At 41.8% G+C, this 15,954-nt stretch overlaps 1 protein-coding gene across 1 annotated transcript; it reads left to right on the plus strand.

The window, feature by feature from the left end:
- Window positions 1-232: 232 nt before the first annotated feature.
- Window positions 233-15,676, plus strand: bcl11ba (BAF chromatin remodeling complex subunit BCL11B a). Its single transcript, XM_047821583.1, has 3 exons — window positions 233-324; window positions 9,743-11,634; window positions 13,198-15,676. Exons 1-3 carry the CDS (start codon window positions 233-235, stop codon window positions 13,218-13,220), a joined length of 2,007 nt encoding a protein of 668 aa, XP_047677539.1. The 3' UTR covers window positions 13,221-15,676.
- The last annotated feature ends 278 nt before the right edge of the window (window positions 15,677-15,954 follow it).

Genomic DNA, 15,954 nt, shown 5'->3' on the forward strand with positions numbered 1-15,954 from the left:
AGGGAGAGAGAGAGGGAGGGAGAGAGTGTTGCTCTTCCCCGGAGTGAATATGTCCAGTCGGGGATCTAGTCGAGGGATTTGGCCAGTTGGAGGAAGGAGAATGTAAAACAGATGTTGTGTGTGGGAAATAGCTGTGTGCTGTCCACTCCAAGTTTGCGCTAGTGTGTCTAACAGGCTGTAAAAACAGCTGCTTCCAGATTCCGTCGCCTCATTTACACTTAGTAAATCACCCATGATTCTCTGCGCCGCCGCTGCCGCCGCCGCCGCCGAGAGTCCCTACGGATCCGCCTACAGACTACCGAGTGGATCTCTGTCTCGCAGACTGTCACACTGAACCATTTCAGGTAGCGGAGAAAAAAAAACAAAACAAAAGAAACCCCAGAATGACGTGTGTTAGACACCGGGTCGTTTTTAAGTGCTCCTTTTTCTGCAAAATGTTTTCTGTTTATAGCATCCGCCCGATCGACAGGGAACCGGGTTCGGATCCGGGACCGGCGGATCGTGTGTTGAGATTTAAGACTTAAGATTTGTGCCTCGTTGTGACCAGAACGATTTAAGGAGTTTCTAACGATTGGAGTGGACAAGACTTTAGATTTGATCTGTAATCGACGTTTAAATATTTCGCTAATCGGCCAGTTAGCAGCTAGCTTTAGCTTTTAGCTATTATCGCTATGTTTATATGTTATATGACCACCAAGGAAGGGAATGGAAACCAATTGCGATGATCCTCAACCTCAAGCCTAAACGTTACCTTACAGAACTTTACCCTCTCTCAAATCTAAGGATATTTTATTTTCTGCTTGGTATGCATGCATGTGTGTGTGTGTGTGTGTGTGTGTGTGTGTGTGTGTGTGTGTGTGTGTGTATTAGACCGGGCATGTGTACGAATCAGCTTTGTTCATGGTGGCACAATGTGGCTCGAGACTGATTTGCATGTAATTGTTGCTTCGGATTTGCTATGATAGTCATAAACAAGACATTAGCAATTCAAGGTGAGGAATTAGAGGCCTGAGAGACTTCCAGATCACACACATGGTAATGAAGCCCCTGGCTTAATAATGCAAGAAATGTCAGGAAACTTTCCACCAGCCGGGCGGACGCCAGGGAGGCACCGCAGGCCTAGGGCTCGTGTCATCTTTGTTCTAAATGCAAATCAGTTTGTCGTGACACTGACTCCATCAAATATGGAGCATCGAAGGCGTGATGAGAGAGTGGCCAGGTCTTTCCTTTCCTCTCTCCTCAAGGTCTACGCTCTCTCTCTCTCTCTCTCTCTCTCACACACACACACACACACACACACACATAACAACCCATTAGTTTTTACAATGCTTATTTAATATATGCATATATTTAAAGATTATCGATCACATCTTCCTCCAACACGTAATATTTATTTTATTTATTTATTTATTTTTGTTCTCCAACAACCATCATGACTGGAAGTGAGAGGAGCAGAGTGTTTGAAAGCCGTCTTAGCTTTCCCAGACTGTGAAATATAATGAATACAATCTCGACCTTAATAATTTAAGACTCTGAGTGCGCGAACGGCAGGCGGTTCAAAGAAAAAAAACGCGGTGCCTTAAAGACGAGAGCTTCTAACGCTCGGGAAATTTCCAAGGTTATCTGAATAAGTCCTGGTTAACAGGATGTCCAGTTTTGAAGTGCGAGTTTGCCGTCCCATGTGCCCAGTCTTTTTTTTTTCCTCCTTCTATTCCTTCCCTTTTTTCTGGCTTCGGCTGACATGAAAGGCCGCAAGTCCCCAAAAATAACTCAAAAGGTTAAGATATTAATTAAGCGGCGAGGGCTGAGGAGTAGGATAATGAGAGGCGCTCTCCACAAACAGACTTGCCGGTGCTCCACTCAGAGAGCGAGGGATGAATGAACGAGCCAAATCAGTAGTCTATCGGCTGCCGGGCTCGCCAGTCATTACGGGAATTACCTTGCAGCCTTCCAGCAGCCTGCACCTTTTACAGCTGTTATCATCAGCCCCGGTCATTAGAGAGCAAGGAACTAAATTCATCCCCAGCAATTAAAAGAATCCTCTACATACTGTACACGCTGCTATTTGAACACGACTATAAATACGTGAAACTTCTTACGCTAGTTAAGGAAGGAATATAAACGCTCCAGGAAAATAATGAAGACTTCCTGTTGGTGAAGAGAGCTGGAGTGTTTTATTCCTCTTGCACCACTTTTGTTGAATTTATTCAGAACAACGTGGCGTTTTAAGACGTTTTTAACGGCGTAGCGTTCCTTTACGATTCCTTCGTACTTTAATACGAGGAGAAAAGAGAAAAAATTGCAGCTTGTCATGTTACCAAGCAACCACGACGATCTTAAAGTCCTCGATGTGAGAGAGAGAGAGAGAGAGAGAGAGAGAGAGAGAAAGAAACACATCTTGGAGACTTTAAACTTCTTTAAACTTCCTTAAAGTATATAGTATGCTACAGTACACGAGTTCCTGTGATCTAGCCGTTGCTATAGAAACGATGGCCTGGTACTGTACTTCGGATGTTTTGGTGCTGTAACGGTAAACACAGGAGAAACCAAACGCTCAAAATTCGACGTCTCCGACATTATTCCTAAACTGTCTGGCGATCTGCACTTCCGCTGTAATTGTCCACGGAGTACTACGCCTGTTTCTCTCACCGAGCCGTACAGCCTACCGTAATAGCCGTGATTTAATTTAGCTATTTAACCTGTAATTCCAGCAATATTTATTGAAGAGCGAGGGGAGAAAATTGGGCCATTAGGCGCCGAGGATGAATACACCGAGATGAAAATGAACACGCCTAACTGGTAGTTGACCTTCGCGTTCTGTGGCGGAATTTTATTAGCACGGCCCGCTGTAATTACCGCAAATTGAATCATAGAGAAACCGAAATCATCGGGTAATGAGCATTTTTTTTTATTCGTTTTTATTGCACTTTGTGCCCGGGCTGCGAGCTGTGACGTCCCTTCGCGTGAGGCCTGACTGAATGCCGAGGATGCTGAAGTTTGAAATGAATGCACAATTTTTTTTAAACAGCTTTGTCTTCCAGACTCGGTCATTGTTTTTTTTGTTTTGTTTTGTTTTTTAAAGCACGTATCGTACGGGGGATGGGAAACGCCGGCAGTTTATTTGTGAGCATTGTCTTTTTTTTTTTTCTTTTTTTTTTGGACGACATATGGCACGTCCTGTAAGACGCTGTGAGATGCAAATTCAGGGGAGTCTGACTTTAAATGAGGCAGCGACGGTGACATGAGCCCTTTTGAAGAGTGCACATCACAGTACTCCGGGGAGGAACAGCAGGGGAGCACCCACAATGCCGTGCGGCGGCGACGCTCACCGCCCACCTCTTCTCTTACAGTACGAGAGCGGTCGAGTGAAGTGAAGTGGCGAGCGCGGAAACCCTGCAGTCGCAACATCAACTCGGGTTATTACCTGCGTTTTTCGTTTTTACTCCTCGGAAGAACGGCAATTAAGTGTTCGGGTGTTTATGTGGAAACGAAATGAGACAGCTAGGAATAAACGACGGCGCATGCTGTAAAGGCGAAGACAATCTGCTACGCGTGTACAATGTGCGTACACAAGTCTTTTGATTTTTTTATTTTTTTTTTTTTTGTTTTTGAGAGAGAGCGAGAGAGAGAGTGAGTTTCGTCTCATAGACTCTCAAAAGTTTCAGAGATCTGGGCCACACACACACACACACACACACACACACACACACACACACACACACACACACACACACACACACACACACACACACAAAACAGCAGCTTGAGCCTAATTAACAGGACGTGTGTCTTTCTGCACATCTGTAACATCATTTCCAAGCGCAGCGTTCACACAAATAATCATTCTGCTCTATAGTCATCCAGAGGCTCGTGGTGAGGAGTCACAGTAAATGATCATTAAGGGTCAGACTGCACTTAATCAATACAAAACAGCCAGAGAGAGAGAGAGAGAGAGAGAGAGAGAGAGAGAGAGAGAGAGAGAGAGAGAGAGAGACCTCATTCTGCATGACGATATATATACAGTAGTCTTACAGAAATTCACACAGGATTCACGTCGAAATAATCACATGATTCAGGTGAATTTCACAGAAGCGAGGCTCAATTCATTTATTTCTGTTTGATTCTTTAGACACGACTCATTCATTTCTGTTTGATTCTTTAGACATGACTCATTCATTTCTACATGATTCTTTAGACACGACTCATTCATTTCTACATGATTCTTTATACAGGACTTATTCATTTCTACATGATTCTTTATACAGGACTCATTCATTTCTACATGATTCTTTAGACACGACTCATTAATTTCTACATGATTCTTCAGACACCACTCATTTATTTCTAGATGATTCTTTAGACACCACTCTTTCATTTCTACATGATTCTTTATACATGACTCCTTCATTTCTACATGATTTTAGACACGACTCATTCATTTCTACTGTACATGATTCTTCAGACACGACTCGTTCATTTCTATGATTCTTTATACTTTAGACATGACTGCTTCGTTCCCACAATTTTTTTCTGTTCATATTAATTAATTCATTTCTCATGTGTTCATGTTTTTTTTTTAAGTTATTTGATTTATGACACTTTCGAGTTCTTTTTGCTCGTGAACTCAAATCATCACGTAAACCACTTTTTTTTACGAGCTGCAACTCTTTCCTAAACTTTTCCCCCCTAAATAAAATGATCATTTTAATCCTTTCTATTATTTCTGATAAAGCAGCGACTAATAGATCATGTGATTTCAATCTGCCTTGATAAAAAGGAACACAACATAATGCTAATAATCTATAACGATCATCTCATCTATAAAATACAACATATTCGCTAGACTAATCTTTCACCAATGATCTTTAACCACAGTGACATTAACAAGTTTCCTTGATGCCCGGTGATCATATTATTATTATTATTATTATTATTATTATTATTATTATTATTATTATTATTATTATTATTATTAATCGTGGTTAAATAGCAGGGAATGAAAGCAAAGCGTGATGAAGCACTTGCTCACTCAGAGGCATGGATCTGTTTTTACTGTACAGGAGTTTCTGTTGGAAATTTGGATGCCATAAGTGTAAATGCCAAAAGCAGGAAGCTCGGCTGCCTTATAGGTCCAACGAGCTACTGTGAGATCCTCTCTCTCTCTCTCTCTCTCTCTCTCTCTCTCTCTCTCTCTCTCTCTCTCTCTCTCTCTCTCCTGTGCTCGCTTTTCCCTCTTTCCTCTGTAAGCCGTCCAACGAGGCTCTTGCCAAAGCCGTGTGTGAACCACAGCCAAACAAAACACAGGCAGCAGTCCAGGCCAGCGCGGCACGCTTCCACTAATAGAGAGAGAAAAGGCTTCCAGACCCAACACGCTACTTACAGCACGGAGAAATTCTTTACGCTAGATAATAGCTTAATGACAGCCTAAATGAAGTCCCCGTAGTAAAAACCAATGTCAGCCAATGAGCACCTCATTAAAGGATGCTATATCCCCTTTTCCCTCCCCCCTCTTTATTCAGTATCGAAGCAGGCTTCATTGTGTGGAAATCGGAAATTCCAGGAGATTTCTCCTCCTTTGTCCTCGCGTTACAATTCCGTCCCATTCTTTCATATTCTCTCCAAAACTATCGGCTTACTATTACAATATACACCAATCTGCCAAATGACTGAAAACGAGAACACCTTCCTCACGAGCTTTCTCCTGAATCTGACATTGGATTTGGACGTGAGAACAATTTCAGGGTTTTATTATTATTATTATTATTATTATTATTATTATCATGATTATGATAATAATAATAATAATAATAATAATAATAATAATAATAATAATAATAATAATAATAATAATTATTATTATTATTATTATTATTATTATTATTATTATTATTATTATCATGTTTTTAAATCTCTAAAATTATTAAGACATTAAACAGTGCACCAAGACTTTTTTTTTTTTTAGGATTTATTTGCTTTCGAAATATTATTATTATTATTAAAAAAACAAAAAAAAGCAGGAGGGAATATGAACAGAGCGCTGAATGAGTCAATTTGTGAGAAATGTGCAAATGGAGCCTTAGTATGGTTTCGGTCGATCTCTAGGAGAATGAATTAGAAATAAAATAAATAAATAAATAAATAAATAAATAAATAAAAGGAAAGAAAGAAATCTACGCCCAAATAACACTCGTGAGGACGTGCATGGTGCTCGGACACGTTATAGAAATAAAGATGCTTGAGGTTATGGATCGATATACTGGAGAGTTGGTACTGAATCTGTCCGTTCTGTAGAAACGTATAACATGCAGGTGAAATATATATATACACATATATTTATATATAAATAAATATACATAAATTATATGCTTGTCGGTGCATTTGTTCCCGCATGTGTTTGCATGTTTATGCAAAAAAAAAAAAAACACCACGACAGTGCCCCGTACTGACACAAAGAGCGTGAGGAGAAAAAGAGACGATACGGTGTTCGGGATGCGGTGCAGGTTTTTCCCTCTATCCCCTTTTCTTTTTTTCATATGGAAATGTGAAATAATGGGGTGATTAAATAGAGCTGTATATTAAAGTACAGCTGACATTAGAATTAGCATAATGTGCTCTCGCCTCAGGCTGCATACTTTATTTGCCATCTGCGTCGGACTGCGATTCCCCCCCGGGAGGGCAGACGCCGAACGCTCCTCAATAAACTCACGGCCACAAAACTACCAGCTCGGGCAGCGGCCGCTGATTCGTCTTAATTGTGGGGCAGAAATGAACATTCGGCTCCCTGATGACTTCTGTTTGGTCTGAAAGAAGTTGAACTAGTTGTCTGAAGTGCTTTAGTGAAAATTACACATACACACACACACACACACACACACACACACACACACACACACACACACACACACACACACACACACACTCATATACAGCAGGCTTTTCCTTCCCCCCAAGACGTCCAGGCCTCCTTTACATGGAGCATTATCTTTTGAAACCCTCAGCCATAAAACAACAAGAAGGCGGAATAGCTGAATAGTGTGTGAATTTTCGAGTGTGTTTGTGTGTGACGAAGAGGAGGAGGAGGAGGAGAGGGGAGAAAAAAAAAAGGAAAAAGAAACGACGGCCTTTGTGTGTAAGCGTATGCTCCGTCCACTGTAATTAAGTCGAACTCTGTAGAGGACAGGACACACCGCAGAGGCGAACAGCTGTGTTCTTCGCTCTCCTTAACACAAATCGGGCGCATAACGAGCGCGGAAAGAAAACACAACTTTGGTGCTTCGTTTTTATCTCATCGGTGGAGGATAGAAATGGAATAGAACTGATGATGATGATGATGATGATGATGGATTACAGTTCAGGGGAATGCTCCGACCTTTTTATGTTAGAATTGTTAACAGAAATATTTCAGTGAGATATTTAGTTTTATTGTCTTATCATTTCTTTTGCTGGTTGTTTGTCACACACACTCCTGTGCATCATTGTGTGTTGTATAAAACCTAAATATTTGAAACTTTTTTATTCTTGTTGAAACGATGAACACGACGTCAGGGTCGTTAACCTGTACTGTAGTGTAGTGCCGGGGGTCCTCGCGCCGCCTCTGAGCCGTGTGTGGAGGAACGTGAGAGGACAGAGACGGACCGTTCAGACGACCTGCTCCTTCTGATCACACACAATGGATCAGAGTCAAACAGCACTGTGTGTCTGTGCTTAGTCCTCAGCTGAGTGTGTACTGTGCACCTATTGTTCTGATTGGGCACACACACACACACACACACACACACACACACACACACACACACACACACACACACACACACACACACACACACACACACACACACACACACACACACACACACACACACACACACACACACACTGCCCTCACACACATACACACTCCTCCTCACACACACGCATACACACACACCCCTTACACACACTTCCCTCTCACACACACTCCTCCACACACACACCCCTTACACACTTCCCTCTCACACACACTTCCCTCTCTCTCTCTTTCTCTCTCTCTCTCACACACACACACATACACCCCCCCACACACACCCCTTACACACACTTCCCTCTCACACACACACTTCCCTCTCACACACACACTTCCCTCTCTCTCTCTCTCTCTCTCTCTCTCACACACACACACACACACACACACACACACACACACACACACACACACACACACACACACACACACACACAGTGGTGCATTCAAGGAAAACACTCATAAATACGCACGCGGAATCAAACACCCGAACAATTACAGCAGCATATGTTTTCCTGCATGTATTAAATTGGCGCATTAGGTCACAACACCAAGCTTTCATTCCGTAAATAAATGGAACTCGTTTCCGGGCACACAATTACCATTTCAACTCTGTGTATCTTTTTTTTTCCCTTATCAGTCCCTCAGGAGCGAGCCTGACTGTTTAGCATCTTTTTTCACTGTATGCTCGCTATAGATGCCTTGTTTGTGCTGCCGCCGTAACGAGTCCCCTTTGCATTGGTGGACCTGCGCACACGTCCAGCTCCTTCATCAATTAGTCATGTGTAGTTAAAGGTACAGTAGGGCTCTAGTAGTGCTCCTGCTAACACACACACACACACACACACACACACACACACACACACACACACACACACACACACACACACACACACACACACACACAAATTGAAGATCTGATCAGGATTTCTTTCCTACCCTACCGCAATGTAACCGTTTTACATAAACAGATCAAAACACTGTTTTTTATTTATTTATTTATTTATTTATTTATTTATTTATTTATTTATTTATAATTTTAACAAATAATTGCTTTTAAAGCGCTAGAAGGAAGAGCATGAGGTCAATTTGCTGGTTAATATGCCATTCCACACCACGCTGAGGAATTGTTTCAGAGCAATATTTTGTACTCGAGAGAACGGCGTGTTTGGTTAAAAAGTTCCGCTAATGCGGCGTCATTAAAAGGGTGGACGGCTTTAAAGGGGAAGCAATAATAGAAAAAATAACATCTCAGAAATTCTTAATGGAAGAGCAAATAATAGCCTTAAGCTACTTTAAATGCCAAAGACCTTGACACAGAATAACAAACTTAGCAAGAATCCCCCCACTCCTCACAGCCTCTTAAATCTCAGCAAGTATTTTCCCTTCTTTATTAGAAACCATTTATCTTGATGGACCCATTTTTTTTGTCTTTTTTATTTGTCTCCTAGAGGGGACAAGTTTATTTGTTTGATAGTGATAAGAGTCCCTTAAATCACAGTTTAAGTTGTTCTTCTGCAATTTAGTGCCATATTACTTTGGCATCCTAGGACGGCTTCGATGCTCCGAGGGGTTTCCGAGTTTAGAAAGTGCGGCACTAATAATTCCGTCATTTGCGAGTGGGAAGATTAAAGGCGAGTTGCTATAGGAGATGTCATGTTCCCACAGTGCTAACCCATCAGAGCCCGAGTATGGAAATGCTCTTGTCATGAGCTTGTCAAGTATGTGCAGTGCTCTTCACAGGGCAGTGTGATGAGTGAGACCGTGCCTATTGCCCAGGGTGTGAGGCAAATTTTGAAGCATGTCAAATGCCCCAGAGCGAAGCTTGTTCTTTGAACCATCCCATCGCTTTGCTCTGAGACAGCTCGCTTCATTTGAAAGTCATGCTAGCACACACAGAATTTCCCACAGTTTTGAACAGCGTTGTTAAATGTTTCTTGATTTTCAACACAAATGACTAAGAGTGTCTCTTTCTCTTTTCTTCTTCTCGCTTGCAGGTAGAGATGAACCTTCCAGCTACGTGTGCACGACATGCAAGCAACACTTCCCCAGCGCCTGGTTCCTCCTGCAGCATGCCCAGAACACCCATGGGATGCGCATCTACCTGGAACACAATGGCTCCAACACCTCGCTCACGCCACGGATCACTCTTCCTCCTCCCATTGGAGCCGAGTCCATACCCCAGTCCCCTTTGACCAACTTCTTAGGGGAAAACAACCCCTTCCATCTGCTCCGTATGACCGGGCCGCTGCTCCGAGAACCCACCCCGGGCTTTGTCGAGAACCGTCTCCCAAACACCCCCCCTTTTGTTAGTCCCCCTCCACGCCACCACCTAGATCCCCATCGCCTGGAACGCCTTAGCGCCGAGGAAATGGGTTTGATTTCCCAGCATCCCAGTGCCTTCGAGAGAGTGATGCGCTTGACACCCATGGCCATGGAGACCCAGTCCATGGATTTCTCGCGACGTCTGCGAGAGCTGGCGAGCAACAACAACTCCACCCCTCCGCTCTCACCCAGTCGTGCCAACCCTATGCACCGCCTGCTCAATCCTAATCCCTTCCAGCCTAACCGCAAGTCACCCTTCCTCAGCACCCCTCCACTTCCGCCAATGCCCCCAAACAGCACCACGCCACCTCAGACACAGGACAAGAGCAAATCCTGCGAATTCTGTGGGAAGACCTTCAAGTTCCAGAGCAACCTGATAGTGCACCGGCGAAGCCACACAGGAGAGAAGCCCTACAAGTGCCAGCTGTGTGATCACGCCTGCTCCCAGGCCAGCAAGCTGAAGCGCCACATGAAGACCCACATGCACAAAGCCAGCTCAGTGACGGGTCGCTCAGATGATGGCCTTTCAACCACCAGTTCACCTGAGCCAGGCACTAGCGATGTCACAGGAGATCCCATGAAAAACAGGGATGGTGACTTCCAAGGCGAGGGACTGGGGCCAGACAATGAAGAAGAGGAGGAGGAAGAAGAAGAGGAGGAACTGGAGAACGAGAGTAGGCCAGAGTCAAACTTCAGCATGGACTCTGAGTTTAGCCGTAACAGGGAGAATGGCTCCAAACCCCCAAATGATGAGAAGAGCCTCTCCTTGGGTAAAATGGTAGACAATGTGGGGCTGAACTCTATTCAGCAGTACAATAACTTGATCGTTGACAATCGTAAAAGGCTTCCCTTCTCAAAGAGGGGCTCTGATGGACACAGAGACACAGGCGATGAGGACTCTGTGGTAGAGGAAATGGATCACGTGGAGCGGGCCACAATAAACGGCAGGAACTGTGGCTCAGGTGATTCTTTCTCAGGCCTGTTCCCCCGCAAGCCCACCCCTATCACCAGTCCCAGCCTCTCCAACACCTCTAAAAGGATCAAAATAGAGAAAGACTTGGACATGCCCCCAGCATCTCTAATCCCCTCAGAGAACGTATACTCTCAATGGCTGGTGGGTTATGCAGCATCACGGCACTTCATCAAAGACCCCTTCCTCGGCTTCACCGATTCCAGACAATCACCTTTCGCCACCTCGTCCGAGCACTCGTCGGAAAACGGCAGCCTGCGGTTCTCCACTCCTCCTGGAGACCTGTTGGATGGGGGCCTTTCTGGACGCAGTGGCACTGCCAGCGGCGGCAGCACGCCTCATCTGTCTGGAGGCCAGGGACCAGGACGTCCTAGCTCCAAAGAGAGCCGGCGCAGCGACACGTGCGAGTTCTGTGGCAAGGTTTTCAAGAACTGCAGCAACCTGACGGTGCATCGACGCAGCCACACGGGCGAAAGGCCCTACAAGTGCGAGCTGTGCAACTACGCCTGTGCGCAGAGCAGCAAGCTCACTCGCCACATGAAGACGCACGGGCAGCTCGGTAAGGAAGTGTACCGCTGTGACATTTGCCAAATGCCATTTAGCGTCTACAGCACGCTAGAGAAACACATGAAAAAGTGGCATGGCGAACATTTGATGACGAACGAGGTCAAAATTGAACAAGCTGAGAGAAGCTAAGCCAGATTTCCCATTTTGCCTCACACAATTCCTTGAATATATATATATTAAAAAAAAAGGGTAGCTGGATACTCTGTTTTCCTTTTCAAATAACAATAATTTGAATTAGATTTGCCTAAGAAACTGCCATCTGAGGATAATAATAATAATAAAAAATAAAAAAAAGACAGAAGCTAAGAGAAATTGGAGCGGGTCTAAACTGCCTAATTTGGCATTTTTTTTCAGTCTGTCAGTCTAACAATGGACGAATTAGATGATGTTTAAATGGAGCCTTTAACTGTGCAATAATTTCTGTATTTATTGGATTTCGTAATGTTTTGGCATGTGCAGGTGCATTTTCCTTTCTTTTTTTTGTTCATTGTCTTACTTTTAAATACAAATGCTGTGATTTATTTTTTTGCTGTTGTTTTAAAACCCAGACAAAACAAAAACCTGAGATTTAATTTTTATCCATTACAGAGTACGATCTGAGAGATCTTTAGGCCGCTGCTCACGAAATTGTATATTTAAGCTACATGTAATTTCTTGAAGAGAAGCCGGGTTCAAGCTGCGACTTTTTAAACGGAACTGAGAAAGCTATCGTTTTTGTTTGTTTGTTTTAGTCATATTAGGATATACGCGGACAACAATCCTTAGACCTTGTAGCGTGAACTGATTTCAGACGCGTCAATCCGTCCATCCACGATTGGAAATGTAGCACTGAATGTCGGATGTGACAGTAAACCTGGAGGATCGTGGCGCTCAGGTTCTACGTAACTCAGAGAGGGAAGGTAGTTCTGGTACTAAGTACCGATCCAGAAGAATATTAATCAAGCTACAAAAAAAAAAAAAAAAAACAACAACAAGAATTTGCTTTAGTTCTTGCTCAGATGCTAAAAAAGAGTACAACCTTTATTATTTACGATAGGTCGTTCGCTCGGACATTTCTTGAGCAGGAAGGACAGAGCAAATTCCGACTATCAACATGACTACCTACAGTACCTAGCTATGACTAGCGCCACGTTTTTAGACATTTGTGGCTAATTATACCCACACTGCCATTCCACAGACAGCCATACAGTCTTATATGGGTTGATATCGAAAGATTATGCAGGAGAAATACTATTTATCTTAGCTAGCACCTCTGCTTCTAATAATCCGATGTACACAGATAGACTTTCAGGACGAAATGTTGAACCGATTTCGCCGGGGTTAGCAGAAAGATTCAGTCCTACGTACGCTCATTAATGATGTGTCAAAGTGCATTTTTATGTATATACCAATTTGCAATCATTTTTTGAGAATTCAATTCATAATGTACTGTAAAAGATGAATTACGTACACAAAAGTCGTATGCACGGAATAAACAGAAGAAAAAATATATATGTTTGAATCTGTTTAAGCGAAAACAGTAAGACTTTCTTTTTCTTTCTCTCTTCTCATTCAGGACTTCCTGTGATGTGTAGTTGAAGTAGCAACACGCATAAAGAATGCGCAGCTGAAAGTTTTTTAAAGCTCCACATTTCCCCTTCCCTCCCCCTCCCCCTCCCCCTCCTACCACCCCACAACCTTTTTTTTTTTTTTTTTTTTTTCCCTTTTCTCTCGACGATCGTTCCCATCACCTAAAAACACGACCACGATTCGTATGTTACCGCACCAGGGTCGACAATTTCTAGAATTCAGAGGAGGTTTAAAAAAAAAAAAAGAAAAAAAAAAAGAAAAAAGAAAAGAAAAAAGAAGAAGAAAAAAGAAGAGAGAAAAAGTCAGCCGCATCTCTTTTGCAGTTCGTTCCCCCGCACTTTATGATTTGTTTTGTGCATTTACGGCGTCACGGAGAAAACGGCTTCTGAGCAAGAAATTATGCGGAAAAAGGATTTTTTTTTTTTTTTTTTTTTTTTTTTTAAGTTTTGCGAAAGGGATCATCTGAGATTCAAGTGCCCGTGTTGCAAGGCTTGGCTTTCATGACACAGGCACTATAAAAAAGTAAAATTAACTTATTTGGACGGTTTTTGTACTGCCGTATCAATTTGACATGAGTGTGCCTTGAATACTGAATACTGATCTTCCTATTTATTGTCTCGCAAAAGACAAAATGCAACTTTTTGGGGGGGGGGGGGTGCGCAAACGAATAAATAAATAAAAGAAATAAATAAATAAAAGAAAGAAAGAAATAAAAGAAATAAATAAATGAAAAGTCTGTAGATTTAATCTGCTTCTGAAAAAAAAAATGAACGAATCGGTGATCGGAAATAATTCTTGAACAAAGAATCTCGATAACGAGTAAGTAAACAGCACAAGTGTGTGTGTGTGTGATGTGTGTGTGTTTGTAGATATGTATAGTATGCGTAGCACAAACACACACACACACACAGTACACGTATATATGTATATTTCTTCACTTCAGGATATGACGCAAACCCTTAAAAAACAACAACTTTTTTTAAAATTTTCATCCCCCTCCCCCATTTTTTTCCTCCCTCTCTCTCTCTCTCTCTCTCTCTCTCTCTCTCTCTCTCTCTCTCTCTCTCTCTCTCTCTCTCTCTCTCTCTGTCTCTCTTTTTGCAACAATTAGAAAAGGAAGAGACTGGACGAACATCAGGAACTACAGAAACTTACAAAAAAACAAACAAACAAACAAAAAAAAAACTTTAGTGCACTCTGTCTTAAAATACGTTTACAGTATTGAAACAAGTACAAGGGTAAAAATGATATTTCTGTGTATGTGTTTTAAACAAAAAAAGTATTTTTTTCGTTGTTGTTTTTTTCCCTCTCTCTTTCTCTCTCTCTCCTTTTTTTTTTTTTTCTTGCTTATAAAATTTCTCTGAATGCCACAGTGGCTATGTGTATATTGTTTTTTTTTTTTTTTCTTGGTGACGGGGTTTTAGTATATATATAAATATAAAAATATAAATATATATATATATAAATATATATATTACATTTTTTTTTTCTTTTCTTGTTTACTGTAAAAGTATACCGTTATTTGTAATATTGGAGAATGCCTGGGCATTTTACACAAAAAAAAAGAAAGAAAAAAAAAAGAAAAAAATGTTTTTTTTTAACTGACTTTTTTTTTCTTTTCTTTTTTTTTTTTTTGGTTGGTTGGTTTAATTTTGCAGTCCGAATTAAATGGTGGGTCTCGATTTAATTTTATTCTTATTTTTTTTTTTGTCACTGTAACTGTAAAAGTCTTGAGTTTTTCGTAGCTTTCTGCCTCGGGTGTGTGAGAGAATAAAGACTAATTAATTAAAAAAAAGAGAACTGCAAAATCGAGCTTGTAGGCTGAAAGGTCTGTGAGGATGATGATGATGATGATGATGATGATGATGATGATGATGATGATGTCTGGATGATCCCAGTCCAACACCCCACCCCCCCACCCCAAAACATTAACACTCTGCAGGAAAAAAAAAAAAAAAAACAATCCTTGACTCCTTGTCATCTGTATGTTTTTATTTGAGCTGGATCGGATTCTCTTAAAGACAATTCACGTCTTTGTAAACGGGGCTTGAAATCTTCGGACCTTGTGATGCGACGTCGCCCCTCTGAGCTGCCACGATACATCCTTTTTTCTTTTTCTCGGCAGGATTAAACGGGAAGCATTTTGCATTTCTGGATCTGAAACCTGTACAGAAGGATTAAGAGGCTGTTCGACAGCCTTTTGCTGTAGCTGCATATATGACAGTAAATGTTTTTGCTCACTATAATATTGGTTGTAAATATTTTTTTTAATGCTTAACCCAGACCTTTTGCTTTCTGTTTTTTCTTTGTGTGTGTTGGGCGTGGCCCCGGGAGCAGCCTGGCTCTTACCTGTGTGTTCGATTCTGAGTGTAAAAACGCGGTTCTGTACGGAGCCTGCAGCGTGCAGCTCTCTTAGCATGAGAAGAATAGAGCACAAATACAAACTGTTTTACTTGTCTAACTCACTTCTGCTCTGTTGTGTCATCATTTTCTTGCAAAACAAACAAACAAACAAACAAACAAACAAACAAACAAACACTAACTTCTCTGATCCCAAACCAAAGTGCATCTATCTATCTATCTATCTATCTATCTATCTATCTATCTATCTATCTATCTATCTATCTATCTATCTATCTATCTATCTATCTATCTATCTATCTATCTATCTATCCATAAATCAATCAATCAATCACTCCTCCACATTTTATCTGGCTATCAGCCTATTGATCTATCTATCTAT

This window comes from Tachysurus fulvidraco, chromosome 12 (assembly GCF_022655615.1).
Source record: "Tachysurus fulvidraco isolate hzauxx_2018 chromosome 12, HZAU_PFXX_2.0, whole genome shotgun sequence".
NCBI classification, from domain to species: domain Eukaryota; kingdom Metazoa; phylum Chordata; class Actinopteri; order Siluriformes; family Bagridae; genus Tachysurus; species Tachysurus fulvidraco.